Source organism: Trichosurus vulpecula, chromosome 2, assembly GCF_011100635.1.
Source record: "Trichosurus vulpecula isolate mTriVul1 chromosome 2, mTriVul1.pri, whole genome shotgun sequence".
NCBI classification, from domain to species: Eukaryota; Metazoa; Chordata; class Mammalia; order Diprotodontia; family Phalangeridae; genus Trichosurus; species Trichosurus vulpecula.
This window is the reverse complement of record NC_050574.1, coordinates 455167437-455192700: the sequence shown is the minus strand read 5'-3', so window position 1 is coordinate 455192700 and position 25264 is coordinate 455167437. Positions and strand designations below refer to the sequence as shown.

At 36.0% G+C, this 25264-nt stretch overlaps 1 protein-coding gene across 5 annotated transcripts in view; it reads left to right on the top strand.

The window, feature by feature from the left end:
- The window catches only part of CNKSR2 (connector enhancer of kinase suppressor of Ras 2), a 334206-nt gene that overhangs the window by 52784 nt on the left and 256158 nt on the right, over positions 1–25264 (top strand). For all 5 annotated transcript variants that reach the window (XM_036747697.1, XM_036747696.1, XM_036747695.1 and 2 more), the window contains exon 2: positions 3673–3836. In XM_036747697.1, the coding sequence (XP_036603592.1) occupies positions 3673–3836 (164 nt within the window). The remainder of the gene's footprint in view (positions 1–3672; positions 3837–25264) is intronic.

Below are 25264 nucleotides of genomic sequence, written 5' to 3'. Positions count from 1 at the left end.
AACATGATTGATTTTATTTGGAGACAATCAGAGTATGACTTGCCCAGGGTCACACAGCTAGTGAGGGCCTGAGGCTGGATTTGGATTCAGGCCCTCCTCACTGCAAGGCCAGTGCTCTATCCACTGTGCCACCTAGCTGCCCCAACACAATTAAATTTTAAAGAGATGGTCGACAATCACTCTATTAGGAGTTCGGAGGAGAGAAACTGTGTCAAGATAGAGTGGTGGGAAAATGCTCGATGGAGGAGGTGAAATTAGGACTTGAGCCTGTAGAATTCAAGGGATGTGAATGGGCAGAGAAAGGAAGAGAAAGGTAATTTGAGATAGTTGGTGCACCATGAACAAAAGAACAAAAATGAGAAAACTTAATGTCTAGGGGCAGGTGAGAAATTTATTTTAATTAAAGGAGCTATCTAGGGGAGGAAGAGGAAAGAAAAGTTTGGAAATGCTGAGTGCCTTTAATGCTAGGTTAAGGAGTTTCTACTCAGTCAATAAGCATTAATTAAGTGCTTACTATGTGCCAAGCCTTGGGGATACAAAAATAAAAGCATGCTCTCTTTCTTCAGGAAGCTCAGATGGAATAGGAGAGACAACATGCAAATATCTATATCTTTATCTGTCTGTATACAAGATCAATAAAATATAAATGGAAAGTTACCCCTTTCAGTTGGGACAGGAGGGGCCGGGGAAGACATCTTTCAGAAGGCAAAAATTTAGCTAAGGAAGCCAGGAAAGTCAGAAGATTGACAAAGGTGTTAAGGGGGAGCAAAATCAATAAACAAGCCTTTACCAAGCATTTAATATGCACTAGGTACTGTGCTAAGAACTGGGGATACAAAGAAAGATTTAAAAAATTCCTTCCCTCAAGAAGCTCACATTCTAATGGGGAGAAAACATGTAAATATCCAGGCATATGATAGATACAGAGTAGATGGGAGGTGATGCATCTAGTGACTTTTGTCTAATACATCCTTTTACCTTTTATCTTTTGCCCTACACTGATATTTTTAACAGAATATTGCTTCTTTACTTCTTCTTTCCAGGTATATTCTGTTGTGTAAGGAGGGCTTTTTAAGTGAGGGGCAGCTAGGTGGCACAGTGGATAGACTGCTGGGCCTGGAATCAGGAAGACCTGAGTTCAAATCTGGCCTCAGATGCTTACTTACTGGTGTGATCCTGGGCAACTCACTTAATTCTCTTTAACTCAGTTTTCTCATCCATATGATGAGCTGGGGCAGGAAATGACAAACCACTCCAGTGTCTTTGTCAAGAAAACCTCAAATGGGGTCCCAAAGAGTCAGACACAAGTGAAACAACTAAACAACAAAAAGGAGGACTTTATTGGCCAAGTTTCTAGGCCAGTTAGCTCCTTAAGACTATTTCTTTTTTGGTCTTTCTGTCCCAGCCCCTAGAATGACAAACACTCAAAATACCTGTCTGTTGAAGTGAATATAATTTAATGCTAGGGTTTTTGAGAATGATTAAAGGTGCCTTAAAGCAAGGAAAAAAGCCGCTTTGGATTGATTTTACTACTGCTACAGGGGGGTGTAGACATAAGTGTTCTACTTCCCATAGTGTGTTCAATCATTATCAATTTGTTCCTTCTTCTCCACTCTCATTTTTTCTCTTCTAAAATTCTATTCTATGTCTACAAGTAAAAAACTTGCACACATTGGTATCTTTTTTAAATGAAATTCATGATTTGCTGCTTAAATGGAATACTTTCTAACCTTAAGAACTTGAATGAAATTTCTTGACTTTTGTGGGGTTTTCTTGGGGGGCGGGACTTGAACCTGGATTGCTAAGCCATTCTTAATGTTGTGTGCTTTCACAAAGAGTTTGCCCCACTTCTTTTTTGTCAATTTAAAAGTAGAATGATTGTCTAAAATTTCAGAAACATACCGAATTGAAAGTCTACTTTCAAACCAGCACATGAATACTTATTGTCTTTACTTTGCATCAACTTAAAATGCTATACTCTGTATTGGAACATATTTTACTGTGTTGTACTTATCAAAAATAATGAATTATATGGACATTGAAAATATCATCTTCTCAAAGTTTTAAAGTCAATATCTTGTATTTTTCTTGTGACAAAGAATCATCGTAGCATTTAACTCATGTCCATTTTCTAACTCCCTTAAAAACAAAGCACAAGAATTTTAAAACTGAGCTGGTGATATAACCTCTTCTGACATTTTTCCTGTAAAAATAATTGCATAGTATTCCTTACCCAAGATTTTTTTTCCTTCTCACAATAGTTATAGAGAAGAAAAATAAAGGGATGAGGGGAATGACTAAATTGTTGAATAAATAGCCAGATTTGTAGGCAGTTGTTATCATGGATGGAGGAGTTTGAGATGTGAAGGAAATAATCCCTGATCTCCAGGATTATTTTGCAAAAAGCAAATAGGTTAGTGGTTATTTGCAAGGATAGTATTCATTTTCTTTACTTATGATAGAAGTAAAGAAGGTTGAAATTCAGAGATCATCATGGCAATATTGAAAATTTACCTATTTGTGTTTTGAGGCTGGCTGACTGTAGAGAGGGAAATTTCTCATTAATTAAAAATTAGATAATTATGATATAAATGAAATGGCATACAATCAGTCAGGGTTTTGTAAATCATCATGCATATGCCATGCTAGCCTGGGAGTCAGAAAGCCTGCGACTAACATTTTGTGGCATGATCTGTTGTGTTTTCATTTCTGTCTGAATCCCTAGAGTGTAGGATGGTGCTTGACTAACTCATTGCACTTATCTATAGATCCAATGATTTGGTAGAGTATTTCCTTGATGCCTCATCTTTTCTGTATATAGAAATAGTAGATCAGCAAACAAAATTTTGCTAAATAATTTGAATTCTTTAATTACAAGATTTATGGATTTCGAATTTGTACTAGAAAATTCAGCTACATGGCTAAGTTTATATGAAGGAATTCCAAGAAAGTTACCATAGAACATGATTGTTTTCACATTTTCAAATATGGGAGAAAAGAAACTTCCATAAAAGTTGAGGAACTAATAATACTATCCTTTTAGACATAGGATTTCATCAGTTTGGATATTCCTTCAACTCACCATCCCTTTTCACCTCTGTGATTTTTGGCCATGTTTTTCTGTAAATCCTCCAGATAGGATCTATTCAACATACTAGAAGTTTCTATCTTTTTTCTTTAATACCTGGGATACCACTTAGGCAGAGAATATGTTATATCCCAGTCTTGATATATGACTTGTTCATAGCTTTTCTAATCATGCACATCTTCAGTATGTTCAGTATGTCTTCTAAGTGAATCCTTGTGTATGTCAAGTCAACGAGCTTTAGTGATAAAGATAGATCTGCCTAGCTCTTGATTGTCTCTTCCTCATTTTTACTCTATACTAACAATGGTATTGTAATGTGGCTTTGCTCAATTCTTTCCTAAATAGTATTGCTAAATTGCTGTGGTCATTTGATGAGTAATAGTTGCATGGTTGGCATTCTATTTGGGCCAGAGGCACATGGGGAGGAGATTGAAATCAAACTAGCAAGTGCGTTTTCCAGATTTCCATGTTTAAGGTTTCCAGTCTTGCTCAAAATTTTTATATTTGATGATATATAATTGTAGAATGTTTTATGCGTGGGGTTAATGCCTTTTCTTTTTCTTCCTATTCATTTTTTCCTATAGGCCTGGATGACTGTCTTCAGCAGTACATCAAGAACTTTGAGAGGGAAAAGATCAGTGGGGACCAGCTGCTTCGAATTACCCACCAAGAACTAGAAGATTTGGGAGTCACTCGCATTGGCCATCAAGAACTTATATTGGAGGCAGTCGATCTACTGTGTGCACTGGTCAGTTTCTTATAGGATATAACACTTTGGGAAGAAAGATTTAATTCTTATCATTAATGTAGGTTTATGAGAATGATTTATATATTCATCAAGGGTATTTATGGTGAACATATTAAAAGATAACAGGGAAGGTTACAGAAGCGATATTCCACATTAGAACACAAATTTACCATTACACAATTGATTGAAATATATAAATAATAAATAATCTCAGTGTGCTTATTATTTGTTGACAATTAAAAAATTGTAGAGCAAAACACCACCTTAACAGCTATCCTCCAGCAAGGCAACTCCCACATCCATGCAAAAATTATATAGGATTCTTTGAAAGATGTAATAGTGGAGATAACATTATTCAAAAACTGTCTGGTTATTGATATCAAGTGAGGCAAGTAACAGAAAAACATAGTTTGCCAACAATATTCAATGCACAAAGTTGAATTCCATATAAATGGTGAGGGCATTCAGTTATTCCTGTTTGCCTTTGACATTTTGCTAATTACATGAAGCCACAGAGTTTCATATAATCTTTCAAAAGAATTTGAGACATTTGAGAGTGACATGGTGTGTTCAGGAATGAATACATTATGATCTTTGTCACTGAAGGAAACACATATATCAGTGAGACTGCAGATCCACTGGAGCATTAAAAATATTAAGAAAGGTAGAAAAATGGATTGAAGAACTTACATTCCTCAAACTATCATCTGATGGTACCATCCTTGAATTCAATAGTTTATAGAAACTAAAGCTTCAAACTTCAACCTAAAGTCTGAGCTTTTTCCAGTCTTTTCCAGCTCCAGGTCATTGACTGATGCTGATTAGAGATGAAGCTTTACTGTTCTGTAAAAATTTTACTACCAAAATGGGTTTTTTAAACATTCAGTTTTTTTTTAATTTTACTCTTCTGCCTACATGTTTGCAAGTTACCACTTTCTACACTTTGCATTGTCACCACTTCAATTTGACATAGACCTAGAAATTCTGAATATACCAATAGGACAAGGAAAAGAAATTGAGAGAATGAACATAGGTAAAGAAGAAATAAAATTTTCACTTTTTTGTAACTAAAATGACAAATTTTATTAAATTAAATTTAATAAAAATTAGAATAATAACTATCAACTGTGCATGATGTAAATTAAAATCCACACAAATCATCAACACTTCCACATATTAGAATACCAATAAAATCCAGCAGGATGAGATAGAAGGAAAAATTTCATTTAAAAAGCTAAAATACTTCCCTTCTCTCTCTCTCTCTCTCTCTCTCTCTCTCTCACACACACACACACACACACACACACACACACACACACACACACACACAGGGGCGGGGATAGGGGAGGGAGGGGGAGAGAGAGAGAGATAGAGAGGGAGGGAGGGAGAGAGAGAAAGAGTGTGTGTGTGTCTTTGGAGAGTGCAGTTTAATCTGTACATAGTTTTTTTAGTTGGGAATGAGTGCCAAGTTACAAATTCTGAAGCCTGGTATCTCAGCTGGTGTCACCATGTTCAGCTACTTGGGAAACTTAAAAATAGCAACTTGCTTCTGAGAGTTCTTCATACCAGCCTTTGGGGAAATTCAATCAGTTCTAAAGCACCTTTCCCTCTTAAGGTATTCATTTGAAATTCATATTGCAGGCATTGTCTCAGAATATAAAGAGATGACAGAGTAGCCCTTTTATGGAAAAATCAACCTGGAAAAAAGTCATGTCATTTTTCATAGTTTCTTCCAAGCATTCCCCTTGAGAATTATAAATTACACAGTGAATGATTATTCCAGTGCGTTAAAAGATAGTTCATGTAAGAGAACTCATAGAGGAGAAAAGTGAATATTTAAGTGATCTCTTTACCAAGTTCTCCCAGGGCACAAAATATCTCCCAGGAGAAAGTTTCATGCCAAATTCTGCCCAACCATATTTTATAAAACCGATTTTGGTTTCTCAAACTTCTTGATATCTCATTCTTAAATGTCTTCCCTAGAAACCACATCTGAGCTTCAGCTTCTCAAACTTCTTGACATCTCATTCTGAAATGTCTCTTTTTCTAGGTGGGAGTTGTAATGTCCAGTCATGGATTGAGTGCTCCCACAAAATGATGGTAGAAGTGGAAGAGGATAGAGTATTTCAGAGTTAGTTTGCTGGATCACTTTATGAAACAATTATGAAACTTTATTCCAATAAGGTGGCCTGTGAAACACATTTCTAAAGAGTAGATCCTATTTTCCAACTGAGTTCCACTATAAAAACCATAAATATTTTTCCAGTAGACGAAGTTGGACAGACCCATGAAATTTTAAATATTGTGTAGTGGGTGCTATTTTGTAGCACTTTCAATTCATTGTTGTACTTCTCATTTACATCATTGATCATCTGTGTGCTTTGTCAGAACTTCTCACCTGTCTGACTCTATATTTCTAGCTTCTGGAACTTAGGTCTCTTCGTTATTTTCCTTTTATTTGAGTATTTACAATCTGATAGAGTCTAAGCTAAACAAATCTATTTGAGCTAGGTTATTTTGCCATTAAGTGACTCTGGGTATCACAGTCAACTCTCACAATAAACCTTTATCTTGGATTTCTAACTGGAAGACACCTTAGAAACCATCTAGTCAGATCCCCTTGTTTTAAATATGAGGAAACTGAGACCTACTTCCTCAGTACGATTTCTGCTATTACTGGTACTATAGCCTAGAAATTGCTTGTGATCTGAACTTTTCATTCTATTTTTTAAAAAGTTACTTCCTCATTTTATAAATTTGTTTTTAATTTTCAACATTCATTTTCATAAGATTTTGAGTTCCAAACTTTCCTCCTTACTTTACTCCCTCCCTCCCTTCCCCCTCCCTAAGATATCCAACAATCTGATATAGCTTATACATGTACAATCATGTTAAAAATATTTTTCCACATTAGTCATGTTTTGAAAGAAGAATCAAAATAAAAGAGAAAAATCATGAGAAAGAAAAAGAAAGTGAAAATAGTGTAGTTCAATCTGCATTCAGACTCCATAGTTCTTTCTCTGGAAGTAGACAGCATTTTCTATCATGAGCGCCTTGAAATTGTCTGCGATCACTGTATGGCTAAGAAGAGCTAAGTCAATCATAACTGATTATCGTACAATGTTGCTGCTACTGTATATAATGTCCTCCTGGTTCTACTCACTTCACTCAGCATCAGTTCATGTAAGTGTTTACAGGTTTTTCTGAAACCTGCCTGCTTGTCATTTCTTATAGCAAAATAGTATTCCATTATATTCATATACCACAACTTTTTCAGCCATTCCCCAGTTGATGGGCATCCCCTCAACTTCCAATTCTTTGCCACCACAAAAAGAGTTCCTATAAATGTTTTTGTACATGTGGTTTCTTCTTCCCTTTTTGCCATCTCTTTGGGATTCCACCTAATAGTGGTGTTGCTGGGTCAAAGGATATGCAGAGTTTTATAGCCATTTGGGCATAGTTCTAAATTGCCTTCCAGAATGGTTGTATTTGTTAACAACTCCACCAACAATGCATTAGTGTTCCAATGTTCTTGCACCTTCTCCAACATTTATTATTTTCCTTTTCTGTCATGTTAGCCAATCTGACAGGGGTGAGGTGGTACTTGAGACTTGTTTTAATTTGTATTTCTCTAGTCAAGAGTGATTTAGAGCATTTTTATATGACTATGGATAGTTTTATTTTTTCTTCATCTGATGACTGCCTATTTATATCCTTTGATCTTTTATCAACTGTGGATTGATTCTGTAAGTATACCATCATATTATTTGCAAAGAGAGATATTTTTGTTGCCTCATTGCCTATTCTGATTCCTTCAATTTCCTTTCTTCTCTTAGTGCTAAAGCTAACATTTTTAGTATAATATTGAATAACAATGGTGATAATGGATATCCTTTTTTCACCCCTGATCTTATTGGGAAAGTTTCTAGCTTACTCCATTACATGTAATGCTTGCTGATGGTTTTATATAGATACTGCTCATCATTTTAAGGAAAGCTCCATTTATCCCTATGCTTTCTAGTATTTTTAATAATAATGGGTGCTGTGTTTTGTCAGAAGCTTTTTCTGCACATATTGAAATAATCATAGGATTCCTTTTAATATTGTTATTAATATGGTCAATTATGTTGATAGTGCTCCTAATATTGAACCAGCCCTGCATTCCTGGCATAAATCTCACCTACCCACCATTCTGGTGATGAATTGCTGTAATCTTTTTGCTAATATTTTATTTTAAATTTTTGCATCAATATTCACTAGGGAAATGTGCCTATAATTTTCTTTCTCTGTTTTGGCTCTTCCTAGTTTAGGTATTAGTACCATATTTGTGTCATAAAAGGAATTTGGTAGGATCCCTTCTTCACTTATTTTTCCAAATAGTTTGTATACTATTGGAATTAATTGTTCTTTAAATGTTTGGTAGAATTCACTTGTAAATCCATTTTGCTCTGGAGATTTTTTTCTTGGATTTCTAAATGGAAGACACCTTAGAAACCATCTAGCCAGATCCCCTTGTTTTAAATATAAGGAAACTGAGACCTACTTCCTCAGTACGATTTCTGCTGTTACTGGTACTATAGCCTAGAAATTGCTTGTGATCTGAACTTTTCGTTCTATTTTTTAAAAACATTGACTTTCTCATTTTATAAATTTGTTTTTAATTTTCAACATTCATTTTCATAAGATTTTGAGTTCCAAATTTTCCTCCTTCCCTTACTCCCTCCCTCCCTTCCCCTTCCCTAAGAGAGCAAGCAATATGATATAGGTTATACATGTAAAATCGTATTTAAAATATATTTCCCCATTAGTTATGTTGTGAAAGAAGAATCAAAACTAAAGGGAAAATCATGAGAAAGAAAAAGGAAGTGAAAATAACATAGTTCAATCTGCATTCAGACTCCGTAGTTCTTTCTCCGGAAGTAGATAGCATTTTCTAACATGAGTCTCTTGAAATTGATGTTCATTGATGGCTTGTTCAATTTCATTTTCTAAAATGTATTATTTAGGTATTTTATTTCCTCTTCTGTCAATCTGGAGAATTTATATTTTTGTAAATATTCATCCATTTCACTTGGATTGTCAAATTTAGTGGTATACACTTGGGCAAAATAGCTCCTAATTATTGCTTTAATTTCCTCTTCATTGGTGGTAAATTCACCCTTTTCGTTTTTGATACTGGTAATTTGGTTTTCTTCTTTCATTTTTTAAAAATCAAATTAACCAAAGGTTTATCTATTTTATTGTATTTTTCATAAACCCAACTCTTAGTTTTATTTACCAGTTCAATAGTTTTCTTCCTTTCAATTTTATTAATCTCTCTTTTAATTTTCAGCATTTCTAATTTAGTATTTAATTAGAGATTTTTAATTTGTTCTTTTTCTAGCTTTTTTAGTTGCATACTCTACTCATGATCTGTTCTTTCTCTATTTTATTCATGTAAGCATTTAAAGGTATAAAATTTCCTTTAAGAACTGCTTTGCCTCTATCTCATAAATTTTAATATGTTGTCTCCTTTTTGTCATTCTCTTTGATGGAATTGTTGGTTGCTCTACAATTTGTTGTTTAAACCACTCACTCTTTAGGATTAGGTTATTTACTTTCCAATAATTTTTAGTCTATCTTTCCATAGCCCAATATTACATGTAATTTTTATTGCGTCATGATCTGAAAAGGATGGAGTTAATATTTCTGCCTTTCTACATTGGATTGTGAGGTTTTTGTGCCCTCATACATGGTCAATTTTTGTGTAGGTGCCATGAACCACTGAGAAAAAGGTATATTCCCTTTTAACCCCATTCAGTTTTCTCCAGAGGTCTATCATATCTAACTTTTCTAAAATTCTGTTCACCTCCTTAACTTCTTGTTTATTTTGTGGTTATATTTATCTCGTTTTGAGAAGGAGACTTTGAGGTTCCCCACTAGTACAGTGCTGCTGTCTATTTCTTCCTGCAATTCACTTAACTTCTCTAAGAACTTGATGCTATATCACTTGGTGCATATATGTTTACTATTGACATTACTTCATGGTCTATGGTACCTTTTAGCAAGATGTACTTTCCTTTCTTATCTCTTTTAATTAGGTACATTTTTGCTTCTGATTTGTCTAAGATCAGGATTGCTACCCCTGTTTTTTTTTATTTAATTTCAGCTAGAGCATAATATATTCTGCTTCAGCCTTTTACCTTTACTGTCTATGCATCTCTCTGCTTCAAATGTGCTTCTTGTAAGCAACATATTGTAGGATTCTGGTTTTTAATCCACTCTGCTATCCACTTCCATTTTATAAGAGAGTTCATCCCATTTATATTCACAGTTATGATTAATACTTTTGTATTTCCTTCTATCCTGTTTTCCCCTTATTTATACTTTCTCTCTCCTTTCTCTCTATCCCTCTTGACCAGTATTTTGCTTCTGTCCTCCTCCTCCCTCAATCTGCCCTCCCTTTTATTAGCCCACCCCCCTTTTCTTTCCCCTTTACCCTCCTACTTAAGATAAATTTCTATAACCTACTGAATGTCTATCTTACTCCCTCTTTGAACCCAATCCAATGCAAGTAAGGTTCAAACAATGTTCACCCCTCCTTTCTTTCCCTTTACTGTAATAGGTCTTTTGTACCTTTTCATGTGATGTAATTTACCCTATTGTGCCTCCCCCTTTCTTCTTCTCCTAGTACTATACTTTTTTCATCCACTTTTATATCATTAAATCAAAGTCAACTTATGCCCACACCTTCTGTCTATGTATATTCTGAGCTACCCTAATAAAGATTCAATTCTGAAGTGTCACAAATATCATCTTCCTGTGTAGGAATGTAAACAGTCTAACTTTACTGAGCAACATTTTTTTTCTTTCCTGTTTGCCTTTTTATGCTTCTCTTGAGTCTTGTATTTGAAGATCAAATTTTCTGTTCAGCTCTCATCTTTTCATCAGGAATGATTCAAAGTCCCCTGTTTCATTGAATGTTCACCTTTTCCCCTGAAATATTAGGCTCAATTTTGCTGGGTAGTTGATTCTTGGTTGTAATCCAAGCTCCTTTGCCTTACGGAATATCATATTTCAACCCGTCCAATCCTTTAATGTAGAAGCTGCTAAGTCCTGTGTAATCATATCTTTGGCACCTTGACATTTAAATAGTTTCTGGCTGCTTACAGTATTTTCTCCATGACCTGATGATTCCGAAATCTGGCTATGATATTTCTTAGAGTTTTCATTTGGGGGTCTCTTTCAGGAGGTGATCGGTGGATTATTTCAACAACTATTTTACCCTTTGGTTCTAGGATATCAGGGAAGTTTTCCTTGATAATTTCTTGAAAGATGCTGTCCAGGCTGTTTTTATCATGGCTTTCAGGTAATCCAATAATTCTTAAATTATCTCTCCTGGATCTATTTTTCAGATCAAGTATTTTTCCAATGAGGCATTTTACACCGTCTTCTGTTCTTTTCATTCTTTTGATTTTGTTTGACTGATTCTTGATGTCTAATAGAGTCATGAGCTTCCACTTGCCCAATTCTAATTTTCTAAGGATTATTTTCTTCAGTTAGCTTTTTGTGCCTCCTTTTTCATTTAGCCAATTCTACTTTTTAAGGAGTTATTTTCTTCAGTGGATTTTTTTTTCCATTTGGCCAATTATATTTTTAAGGAGTTGTTTTCTTCAGTCAATTTTTGTCTTTCCTTTTCCAAGCTGTTGACTCTCTCTTGCCTAACTCTTTCTTTTCCCAAATTTTCTTCTACCTCTCTGATTTTTAAAATGCTTCTTGTGCTCTTTTAAGAAGGCTTTTTGGGCATAAGACCAATTCATCTTCCCCTTTGAGACTTTGCAAGTAGGCATTTTGACACCGTTGTTGTCTTCTGAGTTGGTGTTTTTATCTTCCCTGGCACCATTGTAGCTTTCTATGTTTTGGGCTCTTTTCTGTTTATTTCTAATTTTTAGCCTATTATGTGACTTTTAAAATGGATCTCTGCTCCGGGGGCACAGGGGCCACTGTCCCAAGCTTCTAGTGCTGTGGACCTGGGGCCTGGACACTGGCTTTCTGCACTGGAGCCTCGGGTGCTGGCAGTTGGCCCACTGCACTGGAGTCGCCCAGCCTAGTTGTGCCTGTTGTTCTATGGGTTCCCAGGCTGGCAGTTTGCTTTCCGTGCTGAGGCTGGAGGCCTCACAGCTGGCCTGTTGTGCCACTGGCCTGTTGAACTAGGATTATGGGGCTTCAGTTGCTGATTTGTGCTATGGCTAAGAGAGACAGACCTTTCCTGAAGTCCTTCCTTAAGTTGGAAATTTGTTTCACTCTGTCTTTTTGTAGCTTCTACAGAATCTGTTTAGAGGCTAGATTTAATGCTGTTTCTGAGGAAAACTGGAGAGAGCTCAAGCAACTTCCTGGCTTTTTTCCACCATCTTGGCTCTGCCTTCCATTTTATGAATTTATAAGATCATAATTGTATAAAAAAATTTACTTGAGACAAGCTATATGTTTACAATCTGTACTATAAACACCTTTGTACAAGTCACATCTCATCCTCATTGCCATGAGCACAATGCTAATATGCTTGTGTAGTGCTTTTTTATTTACAAAGAGTTTTCATGCAAATTTGTTTACTGCGGTTATAAGGGAGCCAAGACAAGTTGTGGTCATCTTATTTTGTGGGATTATGCAAACTTCAGCTCAAAGAATTTAAATTGCTTGCCCATATCACACAGCAAGGGCCAATGGAGAGACTCAAACCCAGGATTTTTGTTCTCAAATTCAATACATTTCCACTTCATTATGCAGCTGCTAAGGCATTTATGGAACTTCATATATAGTACAAATCTAATAAAAGTGAGGAAAAATATAATTCCTTCAAAACACTGTTGAAGTAACTGCACGTTAGTATTCATAGATGAATAAATATCACCATAACGGCTCATTTACGCATGCATTTATTTTATAGTTATTTTGTGTGAACACCGATTACAGAGAAGTTACAATATAATTTTTCCTATATATAGAATTACCATAATTGTTTTTGATCAGCTAATAAATCAACCTGCTTAACTCTAAAAAAATGAAAAATCTAAAAAGTATTACATTTACGTTTGGGATTCCAAAAATCTTTTTTAAAATGTGCTCTTTTGCTCCCTACTTTTCTCTCCTTAGCTTTAAGTATGGAGTGGATGTAATGCCTTAAACTGAAATGCATTGTTAAGGAAATACTCCAGAAGAAAACTTGGCACTTGTTAATGGTTGACGATGATGAGTATGCCAGACAGCATAAAGACGATGTGGGTTTGGGAACAGGTGCAAATTCTATGTCTTACAAAGCAGTACCAAAAATTGAAGGGGGCCTTTTCATGTGGCAAATCCACTTGATTTTCCATTAGTAAAGGAGTTTCTTCTTGTGTATTTGCTTCAGAGCCCAGAATTTAAACTCATCACTAAAACTGACCTCTATCAGACAGATTTTACAAGAAGATGAAACTCAGGCAAGGGAAAGTAGAGTATAAAGAAATTCTATCCTTTCCTATCTAAGAAAAATAGTCTAATCTATCATTTAGCCTTAAGGTTATATATAGATTGTTTCAGGTTAAGATTTTCCAGGAAAAAAATATTTTGAGGTTAACTAAAAAGAGACAAATTAACTGACTGGATGAATACTGTTTGTATGGATGTACATGTAAGGAAGTGGGCTATGAGAATTTGTGGGGTAAAAATAGTTTTTAAATAAGGAGAAGGTGAGCTCTTTGGTTTTGATGAATGTTGTTTTGATGGTATTTGTAAGGTTTATGTATTTTCTAAAAGTTATAATTTTGAGGGCCTACTTTAGGAAAGGTACCCTTTCTTGGACAATTATTTGAGGTTCGAACACATTAGCCTGTCTACATTATATGCATCTATAGTGACTGACCATGGCTATGTTTCTAAAGAAATTGAACTCTACAGCTTTTGAGGAATCTTCAAGTATTCCTTCACTCAGCTATCAAAATTCTTAAAATTCCTGACTCCTAGGTCTAATGATATTATCCTGCTGCTCACAAAGCTCCAGAAGCCCGCTTGTGATTCTAGGGAATAATTTACACGACTCTGATTGTTTTCTAAAGCACTGTGAAGTCTGTCTCCTTCCTGCTTTTCTCAACTTACTGCATATCACTTCCTTTTATACTTGTCTTCCTGCTTGTTTTCTCCATCCCTGACATTACTCATATCTCCTATCTCCATGGCTTTGCATGGGCTGTCTCCCATGCTGAGAACACTTTTAGAATACTCACCTCTCCCTCTTCACATCATTAGCTTCCTTTGGAGCTCTGCTCTGGTGACATTTCCTACAGTAAAGCTTTCCTAATTCCTCCCCTCACCTCTATGGCTTGTGCCCTGTCCCTAGAAAATTACTTTGCACATATCTTGTTTTTAATTTGTTTAGATATGTATTATCTTCCCCCATGAGAATGTGAGCTCCTTGCAGGCAGGGGCTATTTTGTTTTTGTCTTTGAGTAAAGTCAAAAGGCAGTGTCCCCTGGTGGATACACAACCTTGAGCCTAGGAGGTCATGCCCTGCTTTTGAAAGTGACTTGCTGTAGGATTCTGGGCAAGTCAATTACCTTCTCAGGACTCTAGGCAACTCTCTAAGACAGGGAGAAGATGCTAACCTGCATTGGTAGAGGGAGTTTCCTTACTTGGGAGTTCCCTCTACCAATGAAATCACAGGACTATCCCTATCTCTAGTGCCTAGCAGAGTGCCTAGCTCATACTAGGTACTTAATAAATGCTTGCTGATTCTTTGATTTGGGAGAGTCTTCCAAAAATCACATGCCATTTCATTCAACTTGAATGGTCACTGGGCTGAGATTATTGGACCACATTTGTTGACACCATTTTGCGAATAAAATATTCAATCGTTGTTAGAGGAAATTAAGATTTGAAATGTCAAGTGAATATGGATATTAAAAAGGAGGAACCCTTTGTTCTTGTTTTAAATACAATACTTCCTCTGTGACAAGAATATTATACAACTGGCAAGGTTAAAATGATGAAAGTTTGTACTTTTAAGTCATTTAATTTCAGACTTATTTCAAAGCACCATCCTCATATGAGATGGATTCTTTAAAGTTCTCTTATTTCTAAAGTTAGTCACCAGAGCACTTCTGCTAGTGTCTCAAGAGACATTGTATAAACTACCAATTGTGAGAAATTATTCCAAATTATCCAAAATGTGTACACCTAAAGAGTTGTGAAAATAGAATTCTGTTGTTCTAACACTATTACCTCTCATGTCAGAATACCACAGTATTACAAGGTTAGGAAGTGGAAACTGAGTGGAGCTTCTACTAGATATAATACCTTTATAGATTTATAAGATCGTGTATTTAGATCTAGAAAGAATTCTGAGTAGGAAACTAAGGCCCCCAAAAGGCTAAGTAGATCGAGATCCTCTCAGAGAGATTAAGCAGAGATCAATGCTATCCAGGCAGTAGGTAGCAGAGCTGTGACTTGATACCAAATTTTTGACTGTAATTCCAGCAGTCTGAACCACATTGGGTCAGCTGGCAGGGAGAACAATTAATCATACTGGCATTTCTACCAGGGTACTTAGGAATGCTGGATATCAAGAAGGATCAGTCAACAAGCATTTGTGAAGTACCTACTGTGTGCTCGGAATTAGAGATATAAAAACAAAAGTGCAACAGCCCTACCCTGGAGGAACTTATGCTATGAACAGTTTGATGATACGTAATGATGGGTCCTTACTTGTTGAGAGAGCTCATGGCAGTGAACTGATTTTTTATTAAAAATTACTATTATTTTCTTATACTCTATTATTGTATTATATTTATGTTATATTTTATATATCTAAATATGGAACCCTAAATAGAATATATAAATATACTATAAATTATGTCATATCTATGCTATTTTATATAAAACATTATTTTTTTTAAATTTAAATTTATTTATTTAACATATTTGGTTTTCAGCATTGATTTTCACAACAGTTTGAATTACAAATTTTCTCCCCATTTCTACCCTCCCCCCCACTCCAAGATGGCTTATATTCTGGTTGCCCTGTTCCCCAGTCAGCCTTCCCTTCTATCACCCCCCCTCCCCTCTCATCTCCTTTTCCCTTCCTTTCTTGTAGGGCAAGATAAATTTCTACACCCCATTGCCTGTGTATCTTATTTTTTAGTTGCATGCAAAAACTTTTTTTGTTTTTGAACATCTGATTTCAAAACTTTGAGTTCCAAATTCTCTCCCCTCTTCCCTTCCCACCCACCCTCCCTAAGAAGTCGAGCAATTCAACCTAGGCCATACATGTATCTTTATGTATAACCCTTCCACAATACTCATGTTGTGAAAGGCTAACTACATTTTGCTCCTTCCCAACCCATCCCGCTTTATTGAATTTTCTCCCTTAACCCTGTCCCCTTTCCAAAGTGTTTGTTTTGATTACCTCCACCCCCATCTGCCCTCCCCTCCATCATCCCCCCCCTTTTATTTTTTTTTATCTTCCTCCCTCTTCTTTCCTGTGGGGTAAGATACCCAACTGAGTATGTATGGTATTCCCCCTCAGGCCAAATCTGATGAGAGCAAGGTTTACTCATTCCCCCCTCACCTGCCCTCTCCCCTCCTCCCACAGAACTGTTTCCTCTTGCCACCTTTATGCAAGATAATCCACCCCATTCTATCTCTCCCTATCTCCCTCTCTCACTGTGTTGCTCTCTCATCCCTTAATTTCATTTTATTTCTTTTAGATATCTTCCCTTCATCTTCAACTCACCCTGTGTCTGCTCTCTCTCTTTTACATATATATACACACATACATATAAACACATATATATATAAAAACACACACATATATATATACACATACATACACATACATACATATACACTTAGATATATACATACATACACATTCACTTATATATATACATAAACATATATATATATATGTATGTATGTATATATATATATGCATATTCCCTTCAGCTACCCTAATACTGAGGTCTAATGAATCATACAGATCATCTTTCCATGTAGGAATGTAAACAAAACAGTTCAACTTTAGTAAGTCCCTTGCAATTTCCATTTCTTGATTACCTTTTCATGCTTCTCTTGATTCTTGTGTTTGAAAGTCAAATTTTCTATTCAGTTCTGGTCTTTTCACTGAGAAAGCTTGAAAGTCCTCTATTTTATTGAAAATCCATATTTTGCCTTGGAACATGATACTCAGTTTTGCTGGGTAGGTGATTCTTGGTTTTAATCCTAGCTCCATTGACCTCCGGAATATCGCATTCCAAGCCCTTCGATCTCTTAATGTAGAAGCTGCCAGATCTTGGGTTATTCTGATTGGGTTTCCACAATACTCAAATTGTTTCTTTCTGGCTGCTTGCAGTATTTTCTCCTTGATCTGGGAGCTCCGGAATTTGGTGACAATATTCCTAGTAGATTTCTTTTTGGGATCTATTTGAGGAGGTGATCGATGGATTATTTCAATTTCTATTTTGCCCCGTGGCTCTCGAATATCAGGGCAGTTCTCCTTGATAATTTCTTGAAAGATGGTATCTAGGCTCTTTTTTTGATCATGGCTTTCAGGTAGTCCAATAATTTTTAAATTATCTCTCCTGGATCTATTTTCCAGGTCAGTGGTTTTTCCAAGGAGATATTTTACATTGTCTTCCATTTTTTCATTCCTTTGGTTCTGTTTTATAATATCCTGATTTCTCATAAAGTCTCTAGCTTCCACTTGCTCCAATCTAATTTTTAAAGTAGTATTTTTTTCAGTGGTCTTTTGGACCTCCTTTTCCATTTGGCTAATTCTGCCTTTCAAGGCATTCTTCTCCTCATTGGCTTTTTGGAGCTCTTTTGCCATTTGAGTTAGTATGTTTTTTAAGGTGTTGTTTTCTTCAGTGTATTTTTCAGTATTTTTTTGGGTCTCCTTTAGCAAGTCATTGACTTGTTTTTCATGGTTTTCTCGCATCCTTCTCATTTCTCTTCCCAATTTTTCCTCTACTTCTCTAACTTGCTTTTCCAAATCCTTTTTGAGTTCTTCTATGGCCTGGGGCCAGTTCATGTTTTTCTTGGAGGCTTTGGTTGTAGGCTCTATGACTTTGTTGTCTTCCTTAGGCTGTATGTTTTGGTCTTCTTCTCCGCAGTCTTTGGTGTTTGTGGGTCGAGGGGTCTGGTAACTGCCGCAGCTCACTGATCCAGGGTGCTAGGGCCCCCTCCGCCAGGCTTCTGGTCTGGATGTTCCACGCCACTCAGGCTGGGCTCTGCTCTGCTCCGTTCCCAGCTCCCAGCTCCCAGCTCCAAGCTCCGTGTGGGATAAACCTCACCCAGAGACCATCCAGGCTGTCCTGGGCTGGAGCCCTGCTTCCCTCTGCTGTTCTGTGGGTTCTGCCGTTCTAGAATTGGTTCAGAGCCATTTTTTATAGGTTTTTGGAGGGACTCGGGTACTGAGCTCACTCTAGTCCCTGCTTACCAGCCGCCATCTTGCATATAAAGCATTATTATTTAAAATTATGGTAATTTACAAAAGGCAAGAGATCCTTTTGAGACTACATTAGGTCTCCTTCCCTTGTGTTATCATTTTTGTCCATGTATTGTGGTCTGTGTGTGTGTGTGTGCAAAAGGCAGGAGTATTGTTCCTAGATGTCTGTCATTTTCATCTATGACTTGGAGTTCTGTGGAACCCAAACAACTGAACACTTATTGGAGAGCAAGAGAGAGAGAATCAAGCTGTGAAATCAAGCCAGTGAGTGTACCAGGACCAGTCAGCATCATATCAGGATTCTCATTCCTAAGACAGGGTGCCAGTGACACCGGTAGCATTGGACATTCATAAATTGGGCTTGTCTAATGCTTCATGATATGACATTTTGAACCTTTTTCGTTTTAACCTTCTTCTCCATTTTCCAGAACAGTTTTCTTACATTCCATTTTGTACTGCATGCCATCTTTTTCTTTTTCATTTTGGTGAACGATAGACTAATCGCTAGAGTACTAAAGAGAACATTTCTTTGGGAAATTGAAGTTGGATCATATTTGAGAATAGATTTATTGGCAATTTTTGCCTCTTCACGGCATAGAAAGTAGAATTTGTTGCCTTTTTTATCACTTGGGAGTTTCATGCTATGGTTACTTTACTGATTTTGACCTGAAGCTAATTCAGATAAGGAATACATTTTATGTCTGGCATAGAAAATATGAGACCCAATAATAGCAGAAAACCTATGAGTTGAAATTTAAGATTGTGTACTTTAGAGCTAGAAGGGACTTTTCAGATCACATAGTCTAATGCATCATTTTGTAGATATGATGGAGAACTAGAGAGTTTCAGTGATTTTCCCAGGGCTCCATAGTAATTAAGAGAACCAGGAGAACCAGAATTAGACTCATGGTCCTCTTATTCCTCTTTTCACCACACGAAATTCCTTTCTTTTGAGATTCTGTGTGGAAGCCTTTTTTTTTAATTTCTTTATTTATTTTTAGTTTACCACACACGGTTCTACATAGTTTTGAGTTCCAGTTTTTCTCCCCTCTCTCCCCCCTCCCTCCCCAAGACAGCATGGAATCTCATATAACTGTCATGTATAACTTCGCATTGAATTAATTTATGCACTAGTCAAGTCGTGGAGAAGAATTTTGACCAATGGAATGAATCATGAGAAAGAAGAAACAGAACCAAAAAAAAAACCCAAAAACAAAAACAAAAAAGAAGCAAAAAAGGCGAGCATTTAGTGCGCCTCAATCTATATTCAAACTTCGCAGTTCTTTCTCTGGATGAAGATAGCATTCTCCATCGTGAGTCCCCTGGAGTTGTCCTTGCCCCTTAGGTTGCTGAGAAAAGTGCAGTATGTCAGGGTTGGTCCTCAAGGAATCCATATATCTGTGGCTGTGCACAACGTTCTCCTGGCTCTGCTCCGCTCACTCAGCATTATGTCGTGTAGGTTTTTCCAGGTTGTTATGAAGTCTGCATCATCCCCATTTCTTATGGCACAATATTATTCCATCACCTTCATATACCACAGCTTGTTCAGCCATTCTCCAATTGATGGGCATCCCTTTGATTTCCAATTCTTAGCTACCACAAAAAGAGCTGCTATAAATATTTTTGTACATATGGGTCCTTTTCCCGCTTGTGTGATTTCTTTGGGATACAACCCTAGAAGTGGTATTGTTGGGTCAAAGGGTATGAACATTTCTATAGCCCTTTGGGCATAGTTCCAAACTGCTCTCCAAAATGGCTGGATCAGCTCACAACTCCACCAGCAATGCAACAATGTTCCAATTTCCCCACATCCTTTCCAGCATTTATCATTTTCCTGTTTTGTTATATTAGCCAATCTGACAGGAGAGATGTGGTATCTAAGAGTTGTTTTGATTTGCATTTCTCTAATCAGTAGTGATCCAGAGCATTTTTCCATATGCCTGTAGATAGCTTTAATTTCTTCCTCTGAAAACTGCCTGTTCATATCCTTTGACCATTTCTCAATTGGGGAATGGCTTGTATTCCTATATATTTGGCTCAGCTCCCTGTATATTTTAGAGATGAGGCCTTTATCAGAGATACTAGTTGCAAAGATTTTCTCCCAATTTTCTGCTTCCCTCCTAATTCTTGTTGCATTGGCTTTTTTTGTACAAAAACATTTCAATTTGACATAATCAAAATTATCCATTTTGCATTTTGTAATGCTCTCTATCTCTTGTTGGGTCATGAATTCTTTACTTTTCCACAAATCTGATAAGTAAACTATTCTTTGCTTTCCCAAATTACTTAGAGTATCAACTTTTACTCCTAAATCATGAACCCATTTTGACTTTATTTTGGTATATGGTGTAAGATATTGGTCTATGCCCAGTTTTTGCCCTACCATTTTCCAATTTTCCCAACAGTTTTTGTGAAATAGTGAATTATTAGTCCAGAAGCTGGCCTCTTTGGGTTTATCAAAGAGTAGATTGCTAAACTTGTTGATTTCACCTACTTGTGTACCTATCCTATTCCACTGATCCACAACCCTGTTTCTTAACCAGTACCAGGCAGTTCTGATGACTGCTGCTGTGTAGTACAGTTTAATATCTGGTGTGGCTAAGCCACCATCTCTAGCATGTCTTTTCATTAATATCCTAGATACTCTAGACCTCTTGTTTTTCCAAATGAATTTTATTATTTTGTCCAGCTCAGTAAAAAAATTTTTTGGTAGTTTGATTGGTATGGCACTGAATAGATAGATTAATTTAGGTAAAATTGTCATTTTTGTTATATTAGCTCGGCCTAACCATGAGCAACTGATATTTCTCCATTTATTTAGATCTGATTTTATTCGCGTGAAAAGTGTCTCATAGTTATGTTTATATAGGCCCTGGGTTTGTCTTGGCAAATAGACTCCCAAATATTTTATAGTGCCTTCAGTAAGTTTGAATGGAATTTCTCTTTCTATCTCTTGCTGTTGGGCTTTGTCAGTAATGTATAGGAATGCTGAGGATTTATGTGGGTTTATTTTATATCCTGCAACTTTGCTAAAGTTGTTTATTATTTCAAGTAGTTTTTTACTTGATTCTCTAGGATTCTCTAGATAAATCATCATATCATCTGCAAAAAGTGATAATTTAGTTTCTTCTTTTCCTATTCTAATTCCTTCAATTTCTTTTTCTTTTATTGCTACAGCTAATGTTTCTAGTACCAAATTGAATAATAGGGGTGATAATGGACATCCTTGTTTCACCCCTGATCTTATTGGGAATGCATCTAGTTTATCCCCATTACAAATAATGTTTGTTGATGGTTTTAGGTAGATGCTATTTATAATTTTGAGGAAGGTTCCACTTATTCCTATGCTTTCTAGTGTTTTTAATAGGAATGGGTGTTGTACTTTGTCAAAGGCTTTTTCTGCGTCTATTGAGATGATCATATGTTTTCTGCTAGTTTTGTTGTTGATATGGTCAATTATGCTAATAGTTTTCCTAATATTGAACCAGCCTTGAATTCCTGGAATAAATCCTACCTGGTCATAGTGTATTATTCTCGTAATGAGTTGCTGCAATCTTTTTGCTAATATTTTATTTAAAATTTTTGCATCAATATTCATTAGAGAAATTGGTCTATAATTTTCTTTCTCTGTTTTAACTCTACCTGGTTTGGGTATTAGTACCATATTTGTGTCATAAAAAGAATTTGGTAGGACTCCTTCTTCACCTATTTTCCCAAATAATCTACAAAGTATTGGAATTAGTTGTTCTTTAAATGTTTGATAGAATTCACATGTAAAACCATCTGGCCCTGGAGATTTTTTCCTAGGGAGTTCATTGATGGCCTGCTCAATTTCTTTTTCTGATATGGGGTCATTAAGAAATTTCACTTCCTTCTCTGTTAGCTTGGGCAGTTTATGTTTTTGTAGATATTCATCCATATCTCTAAGGTTGTCAAATTTATGGGCATACAGTTGGGCAAAATAATTCCTAATTATTGTTTTGATTTCTTCTTCATTAGAGGTGACCTCACCCTTTTCATTTTTGATACTAGTAATTTGATTTTCTTCTTTCTTTTTTTTAATCAAATTGGCCAAAGGTTTATCAATTTTATTGGTTTTTTCATAAAACCAGCTCTTTGTTTTATTTATTAATTCAATAGTTTTCTTGGTTTCAATTTTATTAATCTCTCCTTTGATTTTCAGTATTTCTAATTTGGTATTTAATTGGGGGTTTTCAATTTGCTCTTTTTCTAGCTTTTTCAGCTGTATGCCCAGATCATTGATTTCCTCTTTCCCTATTTTATTCATGTAGGCATTTAGAGATATAAAACTTCCCCTAAGAACTGCTTTTGCTGCATCCCATAAGTTTTGGTATGTTGTTTCATTATTGTCATTCTCTTGAATGAAATTATTAATTGTTTCTCTGATTTGTTCTTTGGCCCACTCATTCTTTAGAATTAAATTATTTAGTTTCCAATTAGTTTTTAGCTTATTTTTCCATGGTACTTTATTAAAAATGATTCTTATTGCATCATGATCTGAAAAGGATGCATTGACTACTTCTGCTTTTCTGCACTGGATTGTGGGGTTTTTATGCCCTAGTACATGGTAAATTTTTGAGTATGTGCCATGTACTTTTGAGAAGAAAGTATATTCCTTTTTATCCCCATTCAGTTTTCTCCAGAGGTCTATCATATGTGCCTTTTCTAAAATTCTGTTTACCTCCATAACTTTTTTTCTTATTTATTTTGAGGTTAGATTTATCAAGTTCAGAAAGGGGGAGGTTGAGGTCTCCCAATATTATAGTTTTGCTGTCTATTTCTTCCTGTAACTCCCTTAACCTCTCCTCTAAGAATTTGTATGCCTTACCACTTGGTACATATATGTTAAGCAATGATATTGCTTCATTGTTTATGGTGCCTTTTAGCAGGATATAATGTCCTTCCTTATCTCTTTTTAATTAGATCTATCTTTACTTTTGCTTTGTCTGAGATTAGGATTGCTACACCTGCTTTTTTTACTTTAGCTGAGGCACAATATATTTTACTCCAGCCTTTTACCTTAACCCTATGTGTATCCCCCTGTTTCAGATGCGTTTCTTGTAAACAGCATATTGTAGGATTATGGTTTTTAATCCATTCTGCTATCTGCTTCTGTTTTGTGAGAATGTTCATCCCCTGCACGTTCAGGGTTATGATTTCTATCTGTGTCTTTTTCTCCATCCTAATTCCCCCTGTTTATGCTTTTATTTCTCCCTTTCCCCTTCTCCTCCCCAACAAAGTTTTGCTTTTGACCACCGCTTTCCTCAGTTAACCCTCCCTCTTTATTCCCCTCCCTTGTCTTACCATTACCCACTTGCTACTTCTCCTCTTCCTTCTGCCCTCCCCCTCCCTTTTTCCCCCCTTACCCTCCCACTTCCCATAGGACAAGTTAGATTTCTAAACTTATCAGAGTATGTTATTCCCTTCTTGAACTAGATCAGATGACAGTAAAGCTCAAATACTGCTCTTCTCCCTCCCTTCTTTCCCTCTACTATAATATGTTTTGTGCCACTTCTTTGGTGTAATTTACCCTTTTCTACTACCTCCTTACCACTTCCCTCATAGCCCTCCCTTTATATCTCTTATTTATATTTTATATCTTTACATCAGTTAATTTATACAGGCATTCACAACCTATGTATATCCCTTTCATTTGTCATAATAGTTGTACCATTCACAAGAATGACATATATGTATATGTATATATATATACATATACACATATATATATGTATATATACATATATACACATATACATAAAAAACATACATAAGATGATATAATCCCACATAAAGATGTAAACAACCTGCCCTTATTGGTTAATAAGGTTTGTGGGGTTTTTCCCCCTGGTTACCTTTTTATGTCTCTCTTGAGTTTTGTATTTGGAGATCAAATTTTCCATTGAGTTCTGGCCTTTTCATCAGGAAGGTCTGGAATTCCCTTATTTCATTGAATGTCCATCACCTTGCCTGGAAAGTTATGCTTAGTTTTGCTGGGTAGTTGATCCTTGGTTGTAGTCCCAGCTCCTTTGCCCTTTGGAATATCATATTCTAATTTCTCCTGTCTTTTAATGTGGAAGCTGAGAGATCCTGTGTGATCCTGACTGTAGTTCCATGATATTTGAATTGTTCTTTTTGGCTGCTTGCAGTATTTTCTCCTTGAGTTTATAGCTCTGAAATTTGGCTATAATATTTCTTGGTGTTTTCAGTTTGGGATCTCTTTCAGGGGGTGATCAGTGAATTCTTTCAATGACTATTTTGCCCTCTGGTTCTAGGACCTCTGGGCAGTTGTCTTTGATAATTTCTTCGAAGATACTGTCAAGGCTCCTTTATTCATCGTGGATTTCTGGTAGACCAATAACTCTCAAATTGTCTCTCCTGGATCTATTTTCCAGGTCAGTTGTTTTGCCAATCAGATATTTCACATTTTTTTCTATTTTTTCATTCTTTACTTTTTGTTTTATTACTTCTTGATGCCTCATAGATTCATTAGCTTCCACTTGCTAAGTCTAATTTTGAATGAGTTAGTGTTTACATTTTGCTTTTGAGTCTCCATTTTCAATTGGTTGATTTCTCCTCTCAGGGTGTCCTTTTCTCTCTCTAGATTCTGAATCTCCGTATCCTTTTCACCAATCTTATTCTTTAGGGACTTGATTTCATCAGTGAATTTTTTTTCCATTTTTTCCATATTTTCTTTTTGCTCCCTAATTTGGTTTTTAAAATCCTCCTTTAGCTCTTCCAGCAGTGCTTTTTGGGCTGGAGACCAGTTCATATTAGCTTTTGAGGTATCTGATGTATCTACCATGTCATTGCTATCCTCTTCTATGTTGATATTTTGATCCTGCCTGTCTCCATAAAAAGAATCTATTGTCCTCGGTTTTTTTGTGTTCTTCTTCATGTTGGTTTGCCTTTTGCTGGCTCTACAACGAATTTCTATCTGTGGGCCTCA